The sequence below is a fragment of the Myxine glutinosa genome, chromosome 1 (genome assembly GCF_964187855.1).
Source record: "Myxine glutinosa chromosome 1, kmMyxGlut1.1, whole genome shotgun sequence".
NCBI classification, from domain to species: domain Eukaryota; kingdom Metazoa; phylum Chordata; class Myxini; order Myxiniformes; family Myxinidae; genus Myxine; species Myxine glutinosa.
This window is the reverse complement of record NC_136261.1, coordinates 200,058,418-200,075,758: the sequence shown is the minus strand read 5'-3', so window position 1 is coordinate 200,075,758 and position 17,341 is coordinate 200,058,418. Positions and strand designations below refer to the sequence as shown.

At 43.6% G+C, this 17,341-nt stretch overlaps 2 protein-coding genes across 2 annotated transcripts in view; both read right to left on the bottom strand.

Annotated features, from left to right (window-relative positions):
- The window catches only part of LOC144893017 (von Willebrand factor C domain-containing protein 2-like), a 122,780-nt gene extending 118,418 nt beyond the window's left edge, over positions 1-4,362 (bottom strand). The window contains exon 1 of the mRNA XM_078782421.1: positions 3,760-4,362. Within this exon, the coding sequence (XP_078638547.1) occupies positions 3,760-4,131 (372 nt within the window). The 5' untranslated portion in view covers positions 4,132-4,362. The remainder of the gene's footprint in view (positions 1-3,759) is intronic.
- An 814-nt stretch (positions 4,363-5,176) lies between these two features.
- The window catches only part of SPAG16 (sperm associated antigen 16), a 141,199-nt gene continuing 129,034 nt past the window's right edge, over positions 5,177-17,341 (bottom strand). Inside the window, exon 19 of the mRNA XM_078772703.1 lies at positions 5,177-5,436. Within this exon, the coding sequence (XP_078628829.1) occupies positions 5,222-5,436 (215 nt within the window). The 3' untranslated portion in view covers positions 5,177-5,221. The remainder of the gene's footprint in view (positions 5,437-17,341) is intronic.

Genomic DNA, 17,341 nt, shown 5'->3' with positions numbered 1-17,341 from the left:
AGTGTAAGTTGGCCAATGGATTGGCAGGGAGAGACCCCGGGTAGTGTAAAGTGTGTTAAAGTCATTTAGAGGATAGTTAGGATGAAGGATCTCCTCGCACCATCTGCATCCACTCACCTGAGGTGACAGGTACTCCACACCATGCCATGTTTTGATTATTTTTTATGATGCAAATGTTTGGATTGTGAGACGCATCATGACGTGGGTGTGACATTGTGCGTAATTCCATCTCTCCCTCCTTATGAGGATTGATGATGAATTGGTGATGGCAAATTTTGAGGTAGAGGGATTGTGGTGACGAATTTGGTATAGGGGAAATATGGGGAAGACGTGACAGTAGTGACGAATTGGTAATGTGTAGATCTTGTACATATGGGGTAAGGGCAAGGGCAAGGGTAGGGTAGGTGACAGGGGGGTGACGTACGGTAGGGACGAGCTTTCTCACTTCGCCCTCCGTACGCATTTCACCTTGCATTGCCTTATTGACGTGTACCCTTGTGACCTTACCCCTCGCTCAATTGTCTTTCTTTTGTCTCCCACATGACCTGTGCGCCATTGGGTGCCGAGGGGAGCGTGCGTGAGGTGGCCATTGTGCGCCCGAGATTCCCAGAACCAGCATGCATTGCGTTGATGTACCACTTTATGGACCGCTGTTCTGCGGCCAAGTACCACTTGATGGACCCCAGGTTCTGGGGCAGGGCACCTCTGTTGGAGACCGGCCATAGTGGCCAGGGAATCTTGCTTGCGGACCTCGGTAAGGTGGCACCTATGCCAAACAGGTGGACCACCCTTAGTTGGCCCCTGAGGCCCTAAATAAAAATGGACACAAGTTGTGCTTTTTATTATTTCCAACTAGGCCGCATGAAGCCAGAAGACGTCGGGAAGAACATCGGCCCAGCAGAGAAAGAGAAGACCACCACCAGTTGTTTTGTTGTGTTTATTATGAACCATGGTGACTGCGCACCGAGTGGTGCTTTTGGTGCTTTGTGGTGCTTTTGGGTGCTTTGGTGGTATTGGTACTGGTGCATCGATGCAATGCGTGCTGTCTCCTCCCTCCCAACAGGAATTTCTTTTTTTTTCTTGTTCCCTAAAAAGAAAAAAAGAAAAAAAAACACAGGTCCTGGGTTGCGTTGTAAATAAGAAATCACGTCATTGTAAATAATGCTCCCCACCGTAAATGTATAGTTTGAGAATAATTCCGTAATTCGGTTAGCTGTGGGCTTGAGTCTGTTAGACAGGGTGCAATGCAATAGGGGGACATACTTATTTGTGTTTTAAAATTGTCACACTCAGGGTCAGGTTAATTGTAGAGGGAATTACACCTACGTGTCACACTAAGTTAAAGTTTAGTAGGCCCGAGACGGGCCTGAAGAAAGGAGGGTGCAGTGTAACGATTTTGAGAAGTGTGTAACGAATTTGAGAAGTGTAACGGTTTTTGAGAAGTGTAACAATTTTGGAGGAAGTGTAACGAATGTGAAAACGTTACAATGTGAACGTTACAAAAGTATGGTAACACCCTGTTAATGTAAATAATGGTCGCAGCTGGCCTCCTAGTTAATTCCATGAAACTTACACGCAGGTCACGATATATCTTTTAAATAGTGTATTTCCTTATTCCATGTAGGCTAAATATGTGTTTCCCACTAGATTGACTTTGCATTGTATCAAACAAAATAAGCGTAGGCCCTTCCAATTTCCCCAAACATCTCCGCTCTCCAAAGTTCCTTTCAAAAGGGGAGTTGTTTTCAATCCCGCAGGCCGCCATTGCCCATGTGCTTTGAGTCGGAGAAGAAAGGCATGTCTCCACCTCGTCGTAAGAGGGAAGGAGTGAACCAGCCCTAACAGCCAATCAGCACCGCGGTGAGCGACCCGTAGGCGTGCACTCGGAGCCGGCGGCTTGATTTCGCCCGAGGTGATAAAAGCGACTGTAAGGGACTGCTTTACGAGATGACTTGGGAGATGACCTGGGAGGAGCAAAGAGGCGGCACCAAGAGGAGCGGTGAGATGCGAAACGCTCCAAGCCAAAGAGGAGAGGTACTCGGCAAGGAAACCAGCTTTGGAGAGACGCGCTGAAAGGAGGGAGACGGCTCCACCACAAGAAGAGGAGCAGGTGTGCCGAACCAGCGCGTGACGTCTACCGCAGCGGATACGCGACGGAGGGTTTTCCCGCCAAAACCGCGAGGAATTTGAGAGCTGCTGCCTCCCGACTTTGCCTCCCTCTCAAGCAATCCACCTCAAGCCCTACCTGCCTGCATTATCCCCTGTGTAAGTGTGAACGTCCTGTCCTGCTCGTTGTCTTGGGGCTAAGTAAAAATGAATAGTGTAAGTTAACGATTCGCTGTGTTACTGCTTCTTCCATCCATTGCTTGTGTGTGTATAATAAATCTGTTCTTCCTCCGTATTCTTCTTCTTCTTCTTTTTCATTCTCTTTCGGTCGCTTTAGAGGTTTCCCGATTGAATATCTGTGGGGCGATCTGGTCAACGTCGGGTGGAATCGGGCTCTAATCGGGGAGTAACTGTTCGGACGCGGTTAAATACACCACCGCTCGGTCAATATAACATCTAAAACCGCGTCTGTAACAATATATATATATATGCTATACATATATATATATACAGTATATATATATATATATATATATATATATATATATATACATTATATATATATATATATATATATATATATACATATACATATACATATATACATTATATATATATATATATATATATATATATATATATACATATACATATATATATATATATATACATATACATTATATATATATATATATATATATATATATATATACATATACATATATATATATATATATACATATACATTATATATATATATATATATATATATATATATATATATATATATATATATATATATATATATATATATACACATGTAAGCAATTAACACATCATTCTTGGTATGTCGGTACATAAAATATAAAAGCTTTATGATTATAGGCAAGCATCACCGACCTTCTGCAAGATATAAATTTAGGTTATTTATTTATTTCTTTATTTTACAGACGCATTTACTGTTTTATGTAAATTTTAATGAAGATATTTATTTCACAGTTGAAACTTATAGAAATTACAATTTTCAAATGCTAGATATCGATTGAGGTTTTTTTTTTAATGTATACGTTTACGGGTTTTTTTTAAATGTAAATTAATACATAGACACTTTCCGATGGTTGTGATTTTTCCGGTGTACGGCTTCGATGTCCATCAGCATGCCAGATTCCAGCTTTCTGAAACACTCGGAAGATACCGAACATTAATATTAGTCAGTTAGTCAGTGGTTAGAAAGAGCTTTATATACATGATATATATACACATTATACATATATATTAAGATGTACCCTACTCGATCTTTTCAAAGCATTGGTGCAGCTGAAGCGGTTTCTTGGCAAGGATTATGCTTGGTGATTTGCCATTGGCTTCCCAGCGATGTTTGTCCATGATTTATAGTTTTAAATCCTGAGCGTCAAGCAAGAAAGCGCTGACCTCTCAGAAACTCGAACCATTATGCCACCATATCTAGTGAGATATATATATATATACTGTACACACACACACACACACACACACACACACACACACACACACACACACACACACACACGCATTGCTGTCTTTTGTACGACTGAAAGTTTGTCATTCATACAACCTATTGAATGCCCCTAATAGAGACCACATATACCTACCTTGTTGCACAGCTGCATGTACCTTTATCTCCTGTAGCGGTGCATACTGGAGGCCATGGAACTCACAGCCACTGCGGACGTGCCCACACCGCCGACAGCACCCATCTGAGTGTATACGCACGCAACGCGGGTGTAAACGTGGGCAATCGGGCTGTTCACACACGGGGCCGTCTTCAGTGCAGAGACATGGACACGACTCAGAACCTGGGTAGAACTGCTGTCCCGGCTGGTATACACGTCCACCAGAGTCCATGCAACCATGCGTGGTGGAACGACCCCTGGTAGTTGGCAGGTCCTGTAAGATCTCTTTGCGGAGGGACGTGCTTCCCTGCGAAATGACTAGCACCACCCCGGTCAGAAACACACACATGGTTGAAAGTGGCATCACGGCCATGGAACAGAGTGTTGGTGCACCCTGAAGACCTTTTGGTAGAAAGTTCGTACATATAAATGCTGATCCTCATGTGCTGGGCCAGAGGCGCACCAATCGCTCTTGCAAAGGATGCCCACACTCACTCTTGACACATCGCTCCAGCGGAATATGCGACCTCGCTCAATATCGCACCGCCTTCCAGCTTTCAAACCTCCGCCAGCAGCTCGGAAGGCGGTGCTTTACTGTGCCGCACAACACGCCCAGTCTTACATGTTTTGATTCCATTTTCTTTGACACAAATACGGTTTGAAATTCCGCAGCGCCACATCGGAATTTTAATGTGCAAATCGGGCAAGGAGCATGCTTCCAGGTTTGTATACTTTGTGCAATTTTAAAATGGATATCATTTGGCTTCCTCAGTTGGAAGAATCAAAGAAGCATTGAGGACAGCATGAGTTTAGTCAAAAATATGCACAATTATGCGTGCAGATGACGATAAGGGTTTGGGGTGAGGATTTCAGAATGAATGACATATTGTGTGCACTTAGACAATTTATTCCAAAGGCCATACTCTCACAACTGCCTTTCCTATAGTCATCAGGAAGAAACACATACAATCGTTGAATCTCTAAACAATTGGTAACAATTGTACCTCCCAAAAACAAGTAGTTGTAAATACAGATAAATGTGCATGCAAATAAGCTTTTACCTAACCCTAACCCTAACCTAACCCTAACCCTAACCCTAACGACCCTAACCCTAACCCTAACCTAACCCTAACCCTAACAACTCCCAAAAACAAGTAATTGTAAATACAGATAAATGTGCATGCAAATAAGCTTTTACCTAACCCTAACCCTAACCCTAACCCTAACGACCCTAACCCTAACAACCCTAACCCTAACCTAACCCTAACCCTAACAACTCCCAAAAACAAGTAGTTGTAAATACAGATAAATGTGCATGCAAATAAGCTTTTACCTAACCCTAACCCTAACCTAACCCTAACCCTAACGACCCTAACCCTAACAACCCTAACCCTAACCTAACCCTAACGACCCTAACCCTAACAACCCTAACTCTAACCCTAATGTTGGTATGGTGGTTGTGTTCATCTTCCACCCGGATAGGGGGCCAGAAGGTCGTACGACTGGCCCCAGATACGGATAGTGCCATCGGAACAACCAGAGATGATACCGTCTCCACCATGGTTGAAGACGAGCGTTCGCACGGCGCTACCATGGTCCAGATCTTCAACGATTACTCCCAAGTTCACAACCAGGAGTTTGACGCTGCCATCTTCGTTCGCCACTGCCAAAAACCTTCCTGCAATTCAGATAACAAGGCTGGAGCATGCACCTGCAGTTATTCATTACACAGACATCCTGCCTCCTTGGGGAAAAAGTAATTTGATCATTTAATTCCTAGGGATGATAAACACACGCACTTTTTCCATTAACCAAGTTAGAAGAATGCATTTAATTGTCGGTTTCATCCCAGAGGACACCCGATAATGAAAAATATTAAAAAGCTGAGTTTTTTTTGTATTAGATACACCAAAGCTACATTGACGTGTGACGCAGGGGATCAAGGCGTTCATACACGAGTGCGTGAGGGATGTAAATGTAATAAAAATAGATATAAAATTATATCGGCTCTTTTTAACTCAACTGGACTACTGTCCAGTTGAGTTCATCACATACTGAACCCCCCCCCCCCCCGGCGTTCGTCGTCTGTCGTCGTCGTCGTCTGTCGTCTGTCGTCCATTAACTTTTCGACGTTAACACTCCAGCGTCCACAAATATCAACCGATTCTGATCAAACTTGACATGCAGCATCCTTACCCCAAGGACCAGGTTGGTATTACATTTCAGCCCGATCTGTTGGAAAATGGCGGACCTAGGCGACCATTTTGTTTTTGGTCATGAAAACGACGTTAACACTCCAGCGTCCACAAATATTAACAGATTTTGATCAAACCTAGAATGTTTAACCCTTACCACACAAGGTAGGTTGCCATTGCATTCCAACCCAATCCGTCACAAAATGGCCGCCATAGGCCGCCATATTGTTTACAGCTCTGAAACGACGTTAAGACTTTAACGTCCACAAATATTTATGGATTTTGATCAAACTTGGTGTGTGAGACTCTTACCACACAAGGTAGGTTGCTATCGCATGTCAACCCGATCTGTCACAAAATGGCCGCCATAGGCCAGCATATATATATTTTTCAGCTCTTAAGAAAAGCACAAGAATTTAGGATGCTGAAACTGAGAAAGAAGTGAACACAACATTTACGGAAGTGAAATGTATATATAGAAATGTCAGTTCAGTTGAGTTCTGCTTCCCTGGAAGCTCTAGTTTTTCTTTACAGGAGTGAGGCTCATGAAAGAGCAATTTCGAAATTATAGAAGGACAAACATCAAAGGAATGAGCAATCAGGGAAAGAGGAGAGTGAGGAGGAGAGGAAACACTGAAACTAGCAAATAAGATGGTTGGGTTAGAAAAAGTTTTTGGGGGTAATAAATATCATGGGTCAGAATTGGGGATGATAAGATATGGTGATGCACTACTTACTTTACGCCCTGGAGAGAAGGTTGAAGCAGAGCAACCTAACTTGAAGGTGGGTCCATACACGGGAGAAGCGAGGAATAAAATAGTTGAGGTTTGCAGTTAGTCTGGATTTTGGAGGTTTAACCAGGAAGGGGGTTACTGGAAGAACTCATGCATCCTGGAGTAGATAGGGAGGGTCAGAGTACTGTATTGACAACGTGTAGGGAGCAATTGATGGTAGAAAACAGACTACCGACCTGCCTGCGATGGGAAAACAACAAACTCTTTGCTTCCGGCCTCATCACAGGACATTCCAAAAATTTTGAGAGCTTTATATTGCACAGAATGCAGGAGAAGCAGAGGTGATGCTGGAACCCAGCCCATAGTTGAGTGCAGTAGTCCATTGAGCTGTGGACAAAGGCCTTATAGACTGTGATAGCTCTAATTTCCCAAGGAAAGATGAATGAACAGAGGACGCCCACGCCGTCTACCTCTGGCTTCAGAGACCAGCTTTGCAATTTGGTCAGCCCAGGAAAGGTGAGACCTCAAAGTTTCCTCAAAGTTTCCAATCAAAGATGATGGTGAGACCTCAAAGTTCAAGAGACTGAACCTCTTCCAGTGGATGCTCAAATAACTATATACCGTAGGTGGGTTTGTTTGATGATCATTCCAGAGCAATAGGGTGAGACAGTGAGATTTTGCAGGATTGAAGGACATGTTCCATTTATCATACCAGAGTCTAATAATTTCTAGATCAGCAGAGAGATGCAGGTAGCAGTGGGAAGGGTACTGTACAACACAATGTGTCATCTATAAAAAGGAAGAGAGGGTTTTCCAGAACATCAGAAAGGTCATTTATGTAGATAAGGAACAAGACTGGGCACAAAATACTGCCTTGGGGAACCTCATCCTCCACTAGGAGAGGGTAGGAGTGAATTCCAGTGTTGGCAACACATTGACTGCATAAGTGAAGGAGGTTAGAAACCCAGTAATGAAGGCCACATGCAGAGAAATTGGCCAGCAAAGCAAGATGCCAGACTGTGTTGAATGCCAAGATACGTCCAGGAAGACTGTCCTAAGCTCTTGTTCAAGATTGAGAGCCTCCAATATTTGTTGATAGAGAAGCAGAAGCATGTCCAGAGTTGTAACCAGGATGGAATCCAAACTGATTGTGAGAGATCAGGTGGTTTGAAAACAGGAAACACTTGACATCAGAAACAATGATGGATTCCATGACTTTGTTGGTAAATGGAAGTAAGCTCACTGGTCTTGGCTATAGTTGTAGGGTCTGATTCTGTACCCTTCTTTAGGACGGAAGTAATGTTGCTGACTTCCATGCGGAGGGGAGTGGCCAAAGGAGAAGGACAGAGTGAAGAGGGAAAAGAGAGGTGGGGGTGGGGGGGGGGGCAAGAACGGCAGAGCAGGATTTGAGAACATGGGCACTGATGGCATCTGGACACATCATTTAAGCAGCATCATGGCTGGACGTAACTTTCTCGTGGGGATGAAGAAAAGGAGGGAGGTTAAGATTAGGCGTTAAAAGGTTATTAGGTGGGGAAAGTGAAGGGAAACTTTGTCGTAGAGTACAAGGAGAGGGTGAGGACCAGATATGAGCAACGTGGCGAAGAAGTGGAAGTTTTGGAGAAGGAGTTGGAAGAAGTACGGATAGGTATTTAGGGGAATTGCAGAAGTGCTGTGTGGAAGGACGTTAGGAAAGAGTGCATCATCGAGGGAAAGAAACAGGTATGGTGGACGGAGGAAGTAGTGAAGACAGTTGGTGAAAGATGGAGGTTTAGAAGAGGATAGAGAATATCAAGGATAGAGGGAGGCAGTCGGATATGATGTTTCTGCACTTGTATGGGCAGAACAAGAAAACAGCAAAAGGAGAGCTATGGATAAGGCGAGGAATGATATGGAAGAGGAGGTTTGCAACAACTTGAAAGAGGATGGTGGAAGGAAGATGATCTATAAATTAGCTCATGACAGGGATGAGGATAGCAAGGACATGGAGGGGTGGAGGGAGGTGATTAAGGATGGTGGTTGGAGGCCAGTAACAGAGAGGGGTGCAGTATTGAGGGTGTGGGAAGTATATTTCAAAGAGCTGTTGAACCGGAAAGAGAGCAATGGTGAGCTGGAGCAACCGAGTTATGTGGAGGGGAAAGTGGAGTTGGTGGAGATCACGGAAGAAAAAGTGAAGAGGCATTGAAGGGGGTGAAAAAGGAAGGGCTCCAGGTATTGATGAGATGTGTACAGAGATTATGATTGCTGTGGGAGAAGTCAGAGTTAGTTGGACGAAGAGGTTGTTGAATGTATGTATGAGAGATGGTTGAATTCTGGAGGATTGGAAGACAGGGTTAAATGTGCCTATATGGGATGACCTTGCCATGGCAATGCTCTTTTGGTTGGCACATTTTCAATGTGCATTTAAAGAAAACCAGGTCTACCCCTGGTGCCAAAAGACATAGCTTAGCAACTCACAATCATCATTATCTCACTTTGTCAAAAAGACAATTGTGATTTGTTCATTGAATTTTGCGTCAATTTATTACCCTGCACTTGCGAAGCGATAAGTGGTGTTCAGCAATCGGATGCGTGTGTACGTGCTGGGTACGTATGTACATGTGTGTCTGAATTTTTAAAATCCATTTTCTCGGCAACAGTTGATCTGATTGACAAAAAATTTTCACAATAGGATCGACCCTGCCTGTATAATTTTTTTATTCATAATCATTACGCCATAGGTCACGTGGCAAAGACGCCATCTTGGAAAACTTTGCACCTCTATTTCTCCGAAACTGCTCAATGGAAAAAAGTGAAACATGGTGCATTCTCAAGTTCATGGGGAATAACATATGTCATGATGATGTCATCGGTGCCTTCGTTATGACATCATAATTCGACCATTGCCTCTAAATCTTGTGTCCCAAACCCATCCCTCTCTGTACCCACCATACCCAGCCGTACCCTGCTGCTCCTGGACTCCGTGTCCTTTCCTCCTGACAAGGTGGAAAAGTTTCTGTCAACCCTCGACTCTGATTCTGCAACTGGACCCGACGGCATCAGCCCACGGGTCCTAAAATCCTGCTCTGCTGCTCTATCTCACCCTCTCTCTGTTATCTTCACCCTCTCTTTTGCTCAAGGTCAACTGCCATCTGCTTGGAAATCAGCCAACATCACCGCTTTGCACAAAAAAGGTGCAAAAACAGATCCTAGCAACTACAGACCAATTAGCCTTCTCCCAATTATCAGCAAAGTCATGGAATCCATCATTGCTTCGGATATGAAATCTTTCCTCTTCTCCAATGGCTTGATCTCTGATCATCAATTTGGTTTCAGACCAGGTCACTCTACTCTGGACATGCTGCTTCTGCTGTCTCAACAATGGATGGAGGTCCTCAATGCCAAACAGGAAATTAGAGCTGTCTCCCTCGACATATCACGTGCCTTCGACACGGTCTGGCACCCCGCTCTGCTCACCAAACTCTCCTCCTTTGGTATCCATGGAAATCTCCACGCATGGCTGGCGGACTTCCTCTCTAGTCGTTGTCAACGTGTGGCCCTGAATGGGTTTCTCTCATCTCCTCTTCCTGTTCAGGCTGGAGTTCCCCAAGGCAGTGTTCTGGGCCCCGTGCTTTTTCTGGTCTTCATCAATGATCTCTCTGACTCTCTCGAAAATCCTCTCTATCTCTTTGCTGATGACTCCACTCTCTGCCGCTCCATTCCTCTTCCCTCAGATCGGCAGTCTGCTGCCTCCTCACTCTCTGAAGACCTGGACAAAATCACAGACTGGTCAAACAAGTGGAACATGTCTTTCAATCCTGACAAATCTCACACTCTTACTATGTCTCTCCGAAAAGATCGACTGGACAACCCTCCCATCTACTTTCTCAACAATCCTCTCCAAGAAGTTCTGTCGCTCAAGATTTTGGGTCTCACTATCTGCCATGATCTTTCTTGGGAAAACCACATTTCCAAGCTGGCCTCCAAAGCCAGTCGCCGACTGGGCATCCTCCGTCGTGCGAAGTCCTTCCTCGGCACACCTGGGCTCCTCACCACATACAAGGCTTTCATCCGCAGCTCAATGGAATACTGTTCTCCCCTATGGGCCGGTGCTCCTGCCTCACACCTAGCTCGGCTTCACGCTGTTGAAACCAAAGCTTTCAGAATTATTGGAATCTCCCGCGATGAAGCTATCTCTGAGGGCCTTTCACTCACTCACCGCAGGCAGGTAGGTGGTCTTTCTGTCTTCTACCGACTCCTCTCCGGCCTTGCACCCCCAGCTCTCTCTGTGCTCTGTCCCCCAAATATTCCTACAGGTCGCACAAGATCTGCCAGCAACCCTCTGATGGTTAAACTGCCGAAATCTCGGCTCTCTGCTCACCTTCACTCTTTCATTCCTCTTTTCTCCCGCCTCTGGAACAAACTCCCTCACTCCCTTCAATCCCACTCCTCCCTCCAGGTCTTTAAAACAGCTGTTCACCACCATCTCTTATCTTCCCCCATCCAAAACCTTGATCTTTTCTACCCCCGCTAATTCACCCCAGATCCACCTTGTTTGAAATTCCAACTTCTTTCCTGGAAGTCCTGGCAGTGTCCATATGTTTTATACCTCTCCCACCGCCCCCTTCCCATGCCCCCCCCTCCCCCCCAAAGCCCTCGCCCTCTCTCAGATCTCTCGATGTCTCCATGTCTCTCGGTCCCTGCTCTCAAATGTTGTGTTTGTGTCCTTCCCCCTCTCTCCCCATCTTGTCTACCGCTCCCGATGTTATATGTTTTATGTGTCGGTTTGTCTTTCTGTGTGATTAATGTTCGCTCTTTCACGAGCCTCGATCTTGTATACAAAAAAAAAAAAAAAAAAAAAAAAAAAAAAAGTGCAACGCTTGGTCCGATCAGCATGAATTTTTTTTTTATCTGCAACTGTTATTCTGATGGACACTAAATTTTCACCATAGGAGCGCCTCCTCCTGTAGAATTTCTAAATAATAATTATGATGTCATAGGTCACATGAAACAGGCGCTATCTTGGAAAAAACGAAAAACGTTGCACTTCTATATCTCCAAAATGGCTCCATCGAAAAATTGAAACATGGCTCATTGTAAAGAACTCTGCATGGGGAATAAATGTTGTTAATGGGTGCCTTAATTATGACATCATCATTCGACAGGGACAACGATTAGTCTGATCAGTTTGAAATTTATTGAGCGTGATATACACACTAATTGAATGTAATTGTATAAAGACATCATGATCAGAATGTAAATTTATGATGTCATCGCTCATGTGGTCTGGCAACCATATTGGATCAAAGGAAAAAAACCCTTCAAAAACAGAAGAGTTGGCCCACACCAAGTTGACTGTGCAGAGTAAGTATTCCATGAATAGCATCTAGTTGATGTTGTCATCACTTTACCAAAAAACAATTCTGGGGTGGTTGTAGCTCCACATACTTACTGGACAGAATTGAATATAAAGTAATCCGATTTTTCAACTCTCACAATCTGACCTCGAACTCGACCCGCTCAAATTACGCCGCAAAGGTAGCTCTTTCTCTTTTCTACAGATATTACTTCAGTTTCTGCTCCTAAGAACTTGCTGGTTGTACATCGCTTCCTACACAGGAAGAACGCTATTGAAAATTGGGTCGCCACGTCAAAATCCAAGATGGCCACCACCATATATATGTCTGAACCTTGTGAGCGAAATATCTCGAAAAATAAGCGAAGTACCAACGTCTAATCTGGTGTGTGGGTGTATCTAGGCATAAGGAAGAACGCTATTGAAAATTGGGTCGCCACGTCAAAATCCAAGATGGCCGCCACCATATATATGTCTGAACCTTGTGAGCGAAATATCTTCAAAAATAAGCGAAGTACCAACTTCTAATCTGGTGTGTGGGTGTATCTAGGCATAAGGAAGAACGCTTTTGAAAATTGGGTCGCCACGTCAAAATCCAAGATGGCCGCCTTGCATCTTCCACTTTGTCAACTCACATCGCTTCACCGACGGGGGATCTAGGCATAACGGTTGTTTTATTTTAGGCCTGGCCTAGATGAGGACTATATAGTCTGTGAGTGGAGCCTTTAACATAAAAAAAGCATTCTGGGGTGGTTTATGTCATTTTGAAAATCAGGTGTTGAGGAAATATTGATTCAAGCAGAACTGAATCGCTATTTAAAATCCTAGCTGCACTGCATTTGTCATGGTATGCAAAACAGCCAAATATCAAAATCATAAACAATGTAACACAAACACATGAAACCTTTTAAATCAAGTGGACCAGGTGACACAAAATGCCTTGCAATGTTCTCTTACAACAGAGAAATCTAAATGATGCGAGTCCCTCTAAACCTACCCGACAGCAACTAACGCAATCACTTCACATAAAATAAACATTTGTTCACCAAATATAGTCTGAGCTTCGTTCTATTCACAACTCTTCAAGAAATGTGTTTTATACCTCTCCCACCCCCACGCCCCCGCCTTCCCATGCCTCCTGGCCCTCCCCCCAAGCCCTCTCCCTCCCACAGATCTTCTGTTGTCCCTGCTCTCAAATGTTGTACTTGTGTTTCCCTCTCTCTCCCCATCTTGTCTCCCGCTCCCTTTATCTTATGTTTTGTTTGTCCGTTTATGTTTTTGGTGATTGATATTAGCTCTTACACGAGCCTCGATCTTGTATACCAAAAAAAAAGTATTATTGCAGAGAGAACAGAATACAACAAGCAGTTTCGCCGAATCAGAATTCAAAGGATTCAGCGCACAGCTCTGCTTTGAAATCAAGCAATTTAGATGAATTTGGAGGCTGGAAATAGAATGTGTCCATAAGCGAAATTGGCTTATTGTATGAATTGGCTTTGTCTCACAAATCTGTGGGGGTAAACCACATATGGTTTTTGAAAATGTTCATCAGCCCCTTTGGTCCAGGATGAGCATGGAAAAAGGTGCTTCATTGTGAGTAGGCTGAATTTGTTATTTACTTCACTCCAAAGCAACACCTGTTCTGACATCATAACAGACAAGGGAAAAGGCTGTGATCCTGAAGGCTTCCGACACTGACCATGGTTCTGGGAGGCAAGTGCAAATTGTGACAACAAACCTCACACAAATACTCTGTTTACTCAAACAAGTGGATGGACAGCAGCTGGCTGGCATCCAATCACAGCAGAATGGCTTAATTCTAGTCCATTTGAATGGGTAGCATGGGCTGTGAACCAATAAGCATGAGAGCAGAGCGAGGAAAATGCCAGCAAAAGGAGATCCCACAATACTACATTTAACAACAATTTAAAGATCAGAGTACAAATACATTTTCTCTTTCTGCACTCGTGATGTTATCCTTATGCCAAAAGTCAAGTGGCTTCTTTCTCAATAACATCAGAATGCTTGCCAAGGCTCAGGGACTCACATTTGAGCCCAGAACCCATTCAGGGTTGAACAAGAGTCGATATTTCGCATCACTGTGATGAAAACATATCAGTTCAGAGACCGTGGCATTTCTATGAAGGTGATTAAGATTGCCCTTTGATAGCCAAATGTCCAATATAACACTTCAGTGGGGAAGAGGGAAGGGGCTTTCATGAGCAAAGCAAAGAGCGGGTGGGTCAAACGTTAGCTTAAAACAGACCAATTCATTTATTAAAAGAAATCACGAGGTAATCTCACTATCATATATCCTTACTTTCTCATAAAACACAAGACAAATCATATGATTCACACAATACCATAACACCACCCCTTTTACAAATACATCTTACTATAATTCACCAAATGTCCGTCCGTCCATCTGTCTGTCTGTCTGTCTGTCTGTCCGTTCGAAGGTAACGCAAAAACGGCTGAACCGATCGCAACGATATTTTGGGTGGGTATTCCTAGGACCCCCTGGAGTAAAATAGGCTATATTGTTTTTCCAAGTTTTCCAATTTTCCAGTTTTTCCAAACACGATGGAATAATATTTACCGATATGAATAGTGATGCGGCTTTTGTTGAAATTGTACAAATACTGTTTATTCTACGTACCAGGAGAGAGTAGATCGACTCCTGACGAACTCTTCCTATACAAACGTGCGGCTCCGAAGTAACATGGCAGCGTGTGCAAAGCGACTGAGAAACAGGTGTAGCGGCTGCTTCCGTGTTACAGATTCGGCGCGCACTCTTCACACACAAACGTGCGACCCAGAAAGACGTGTAGCGGCCGCTTCCGTTTTACAGAATTCAATCTTTTTTCAAAATGGGCGCCATGTACTGTTTTGATTTTGATGATTTGCATGTGATACGCTTCAACGGATGTTTATATGAATCGTTTAAAATAAAAAAGCCTTCAATTTCTGATATTTTGCCTTTTCATTTAGGCTTCCGAATTGAAGCCCCGCCTATAGGCCTATAGGGTGGGTACCGTTGCTAGTAAATATAAATATTCCTTGAACTCGACCCGTGAGAGGTAAAGATACATGGCCAAATACAGAAGAGAAATGGCACCCTATGAATCATAGTCAATGGCTTTTGGTCTCCCAGTCAATGAGTCAAATGGATCTTGTCTGCAGAGATTCAGACATAATTCCCCCCGATTGACACAAATTCAAGCTCATTAAACAAAGGGCAGCACAGAGACCTCCATGAATTAAGGTTCCTAGTCCAATTATATATTTTCTAGGGATGAACAGACAATATTGATCTTGCGTGGCATGGCACTACCGACCTCCTCACCACATACAAGGCTTTCATCCGCAGCTTGATGGAATACTGCTCTCCCCTCTGGGCTGGTGCTCCTGCCTCCCACCAAGCTTGGCTTCATGCTGTAGAAACCTAAGCTTTCAGAATCATTGGTATCTGCCGTGATGAAGCAGATTCTGAGGGGCTTTCACTCACTCACCGCAGGCAGATTGGCGGTATTTCTGTCTTCTACCGACTCCTCTCCGGCCTAGCTCTCCCAACTCTGTCTGTGCTCTGTCCCCCAAATAATATTCCTGCAGGATGCACAAGATCTGCCTGCAACCCTCTTATGGTGAAACTGCCAAAATCAAGACTCTCTGCTCACCTTCACTCTTTCATTCATCTTTTCTCCCACCTTTGAAACAAACTCCCACTCTCTCTTCAATCCCACTCCTCCCTCCAGGTCTATAAAACAGCTGTTGTCCACCATTTTGCCTCTTTTACGAGCCTCGATCTTGTATACAAAAAAATCCCCAAAAAATCTCTTATTTCCCCCCATCCATAACCTGATCTTTTCTAACCCCGTTAATACACCTAAAATCCACCTCTTTCAATTTCCGACTTCTTTCCTGAAATTCCTAGAAGTGCCCATTTGTTTTATACTGTGTACCCTCCCCTCCCTTCTACCCCTCACCCTCTCCCTTCCACAGATCTACCGATGTCCCTGTTCTCTACTGTTGTTGTGCTGGTATGCTTTCCTTTCACTCCCCCTCTTGTCTCCCGCTCCCTTTATTATATGTTTTATGTGTGAGTTTATGTTTTTGTGTTTAATGTCTTAGCTCTTACACGAGCCTCGACTCAGTGTACAAAAAATAATAATTTGAACTGAGATGTATCCAATTTCCATTGATGATCCTTCAGATGTCTCTACATCTTGACTGGAGTCACCAATGGCCAAATCAATTGATTTGAGTCTAGCTGTGGCCAAATCAATTGATTGGAGTCTAGCTATGGCCAAATCAATTGATTGGAGTCTAGCTGTGGCCAAATCAATTGATTGGAGTCTAGCTGTGGCCAAATCAATTGATTGGAGTCTAGCTGTGGCCAAATCAATTGATTGGAGTCAAGCTGTGGCCAAATCAATTGATTGGACATGATTTAGAAAGAAACACACCTTTCTATATAAGATCCCACAGTTGACAGTGGATGTCAGAGCTGGAACTCTACCATGAAGTCCAAGGAACTGTCCGTATAACTCCAAGATGGAATTGAGAGGAGGCATAGATCTGGGGAAGGGTATGAAACAATTTCTCAAGTGTTGAAAGTTCCCAAGAGCACCGTGAGCTCCATCATCAGGAAAAGGAACGAATATGGAACGATGCAGACTCTTCCTAGAGCTGGCCGTCCGACCAAACTGAGCAACTGGGCAAGAAGGACCTTGGTCAGGGAGGTGACCAAGACACTAATAACCACTGACAGAACTACAGAGTTCCTTGGCTGAGATGGGAGCAATCAACAACTGTACTGTATGTAGCAATCAACAACTGTACAATGCGTAGCAATCAACAACTGTACTATATGTAGCAATCAACAACTGTACTATGTGAAGCAATCAACAACTGTACTATATGTAGCAATCAACAACTGTACTATGTGTTGCAATCAACAACTGTACTATGTGTAGCAATGAACAACTGTACTATGTGTAGCAATCAACAACTCTACTATATGTAGCAATCAACAACTGTACTATGTGTAGCAATCAACAACTGTACTATGTGTAGCAATCAACAACTGTACTATGTGTAGCAATTAACAACTGTACTATGTGTAGCAATCAACAACTGAACTACATGCCGCAATCAACAACTGCACTATATGTAGCAATCAACAACTGCACTTTGTGTAGTAATCAACAACTGTACTATATGTAGCAATCAACAACTGTACTATATGTAGCAATCAACAACTGTACTATATGTAGCAATCAACAACTGTGCTATATGTAGCAATCAACAACTGTACTA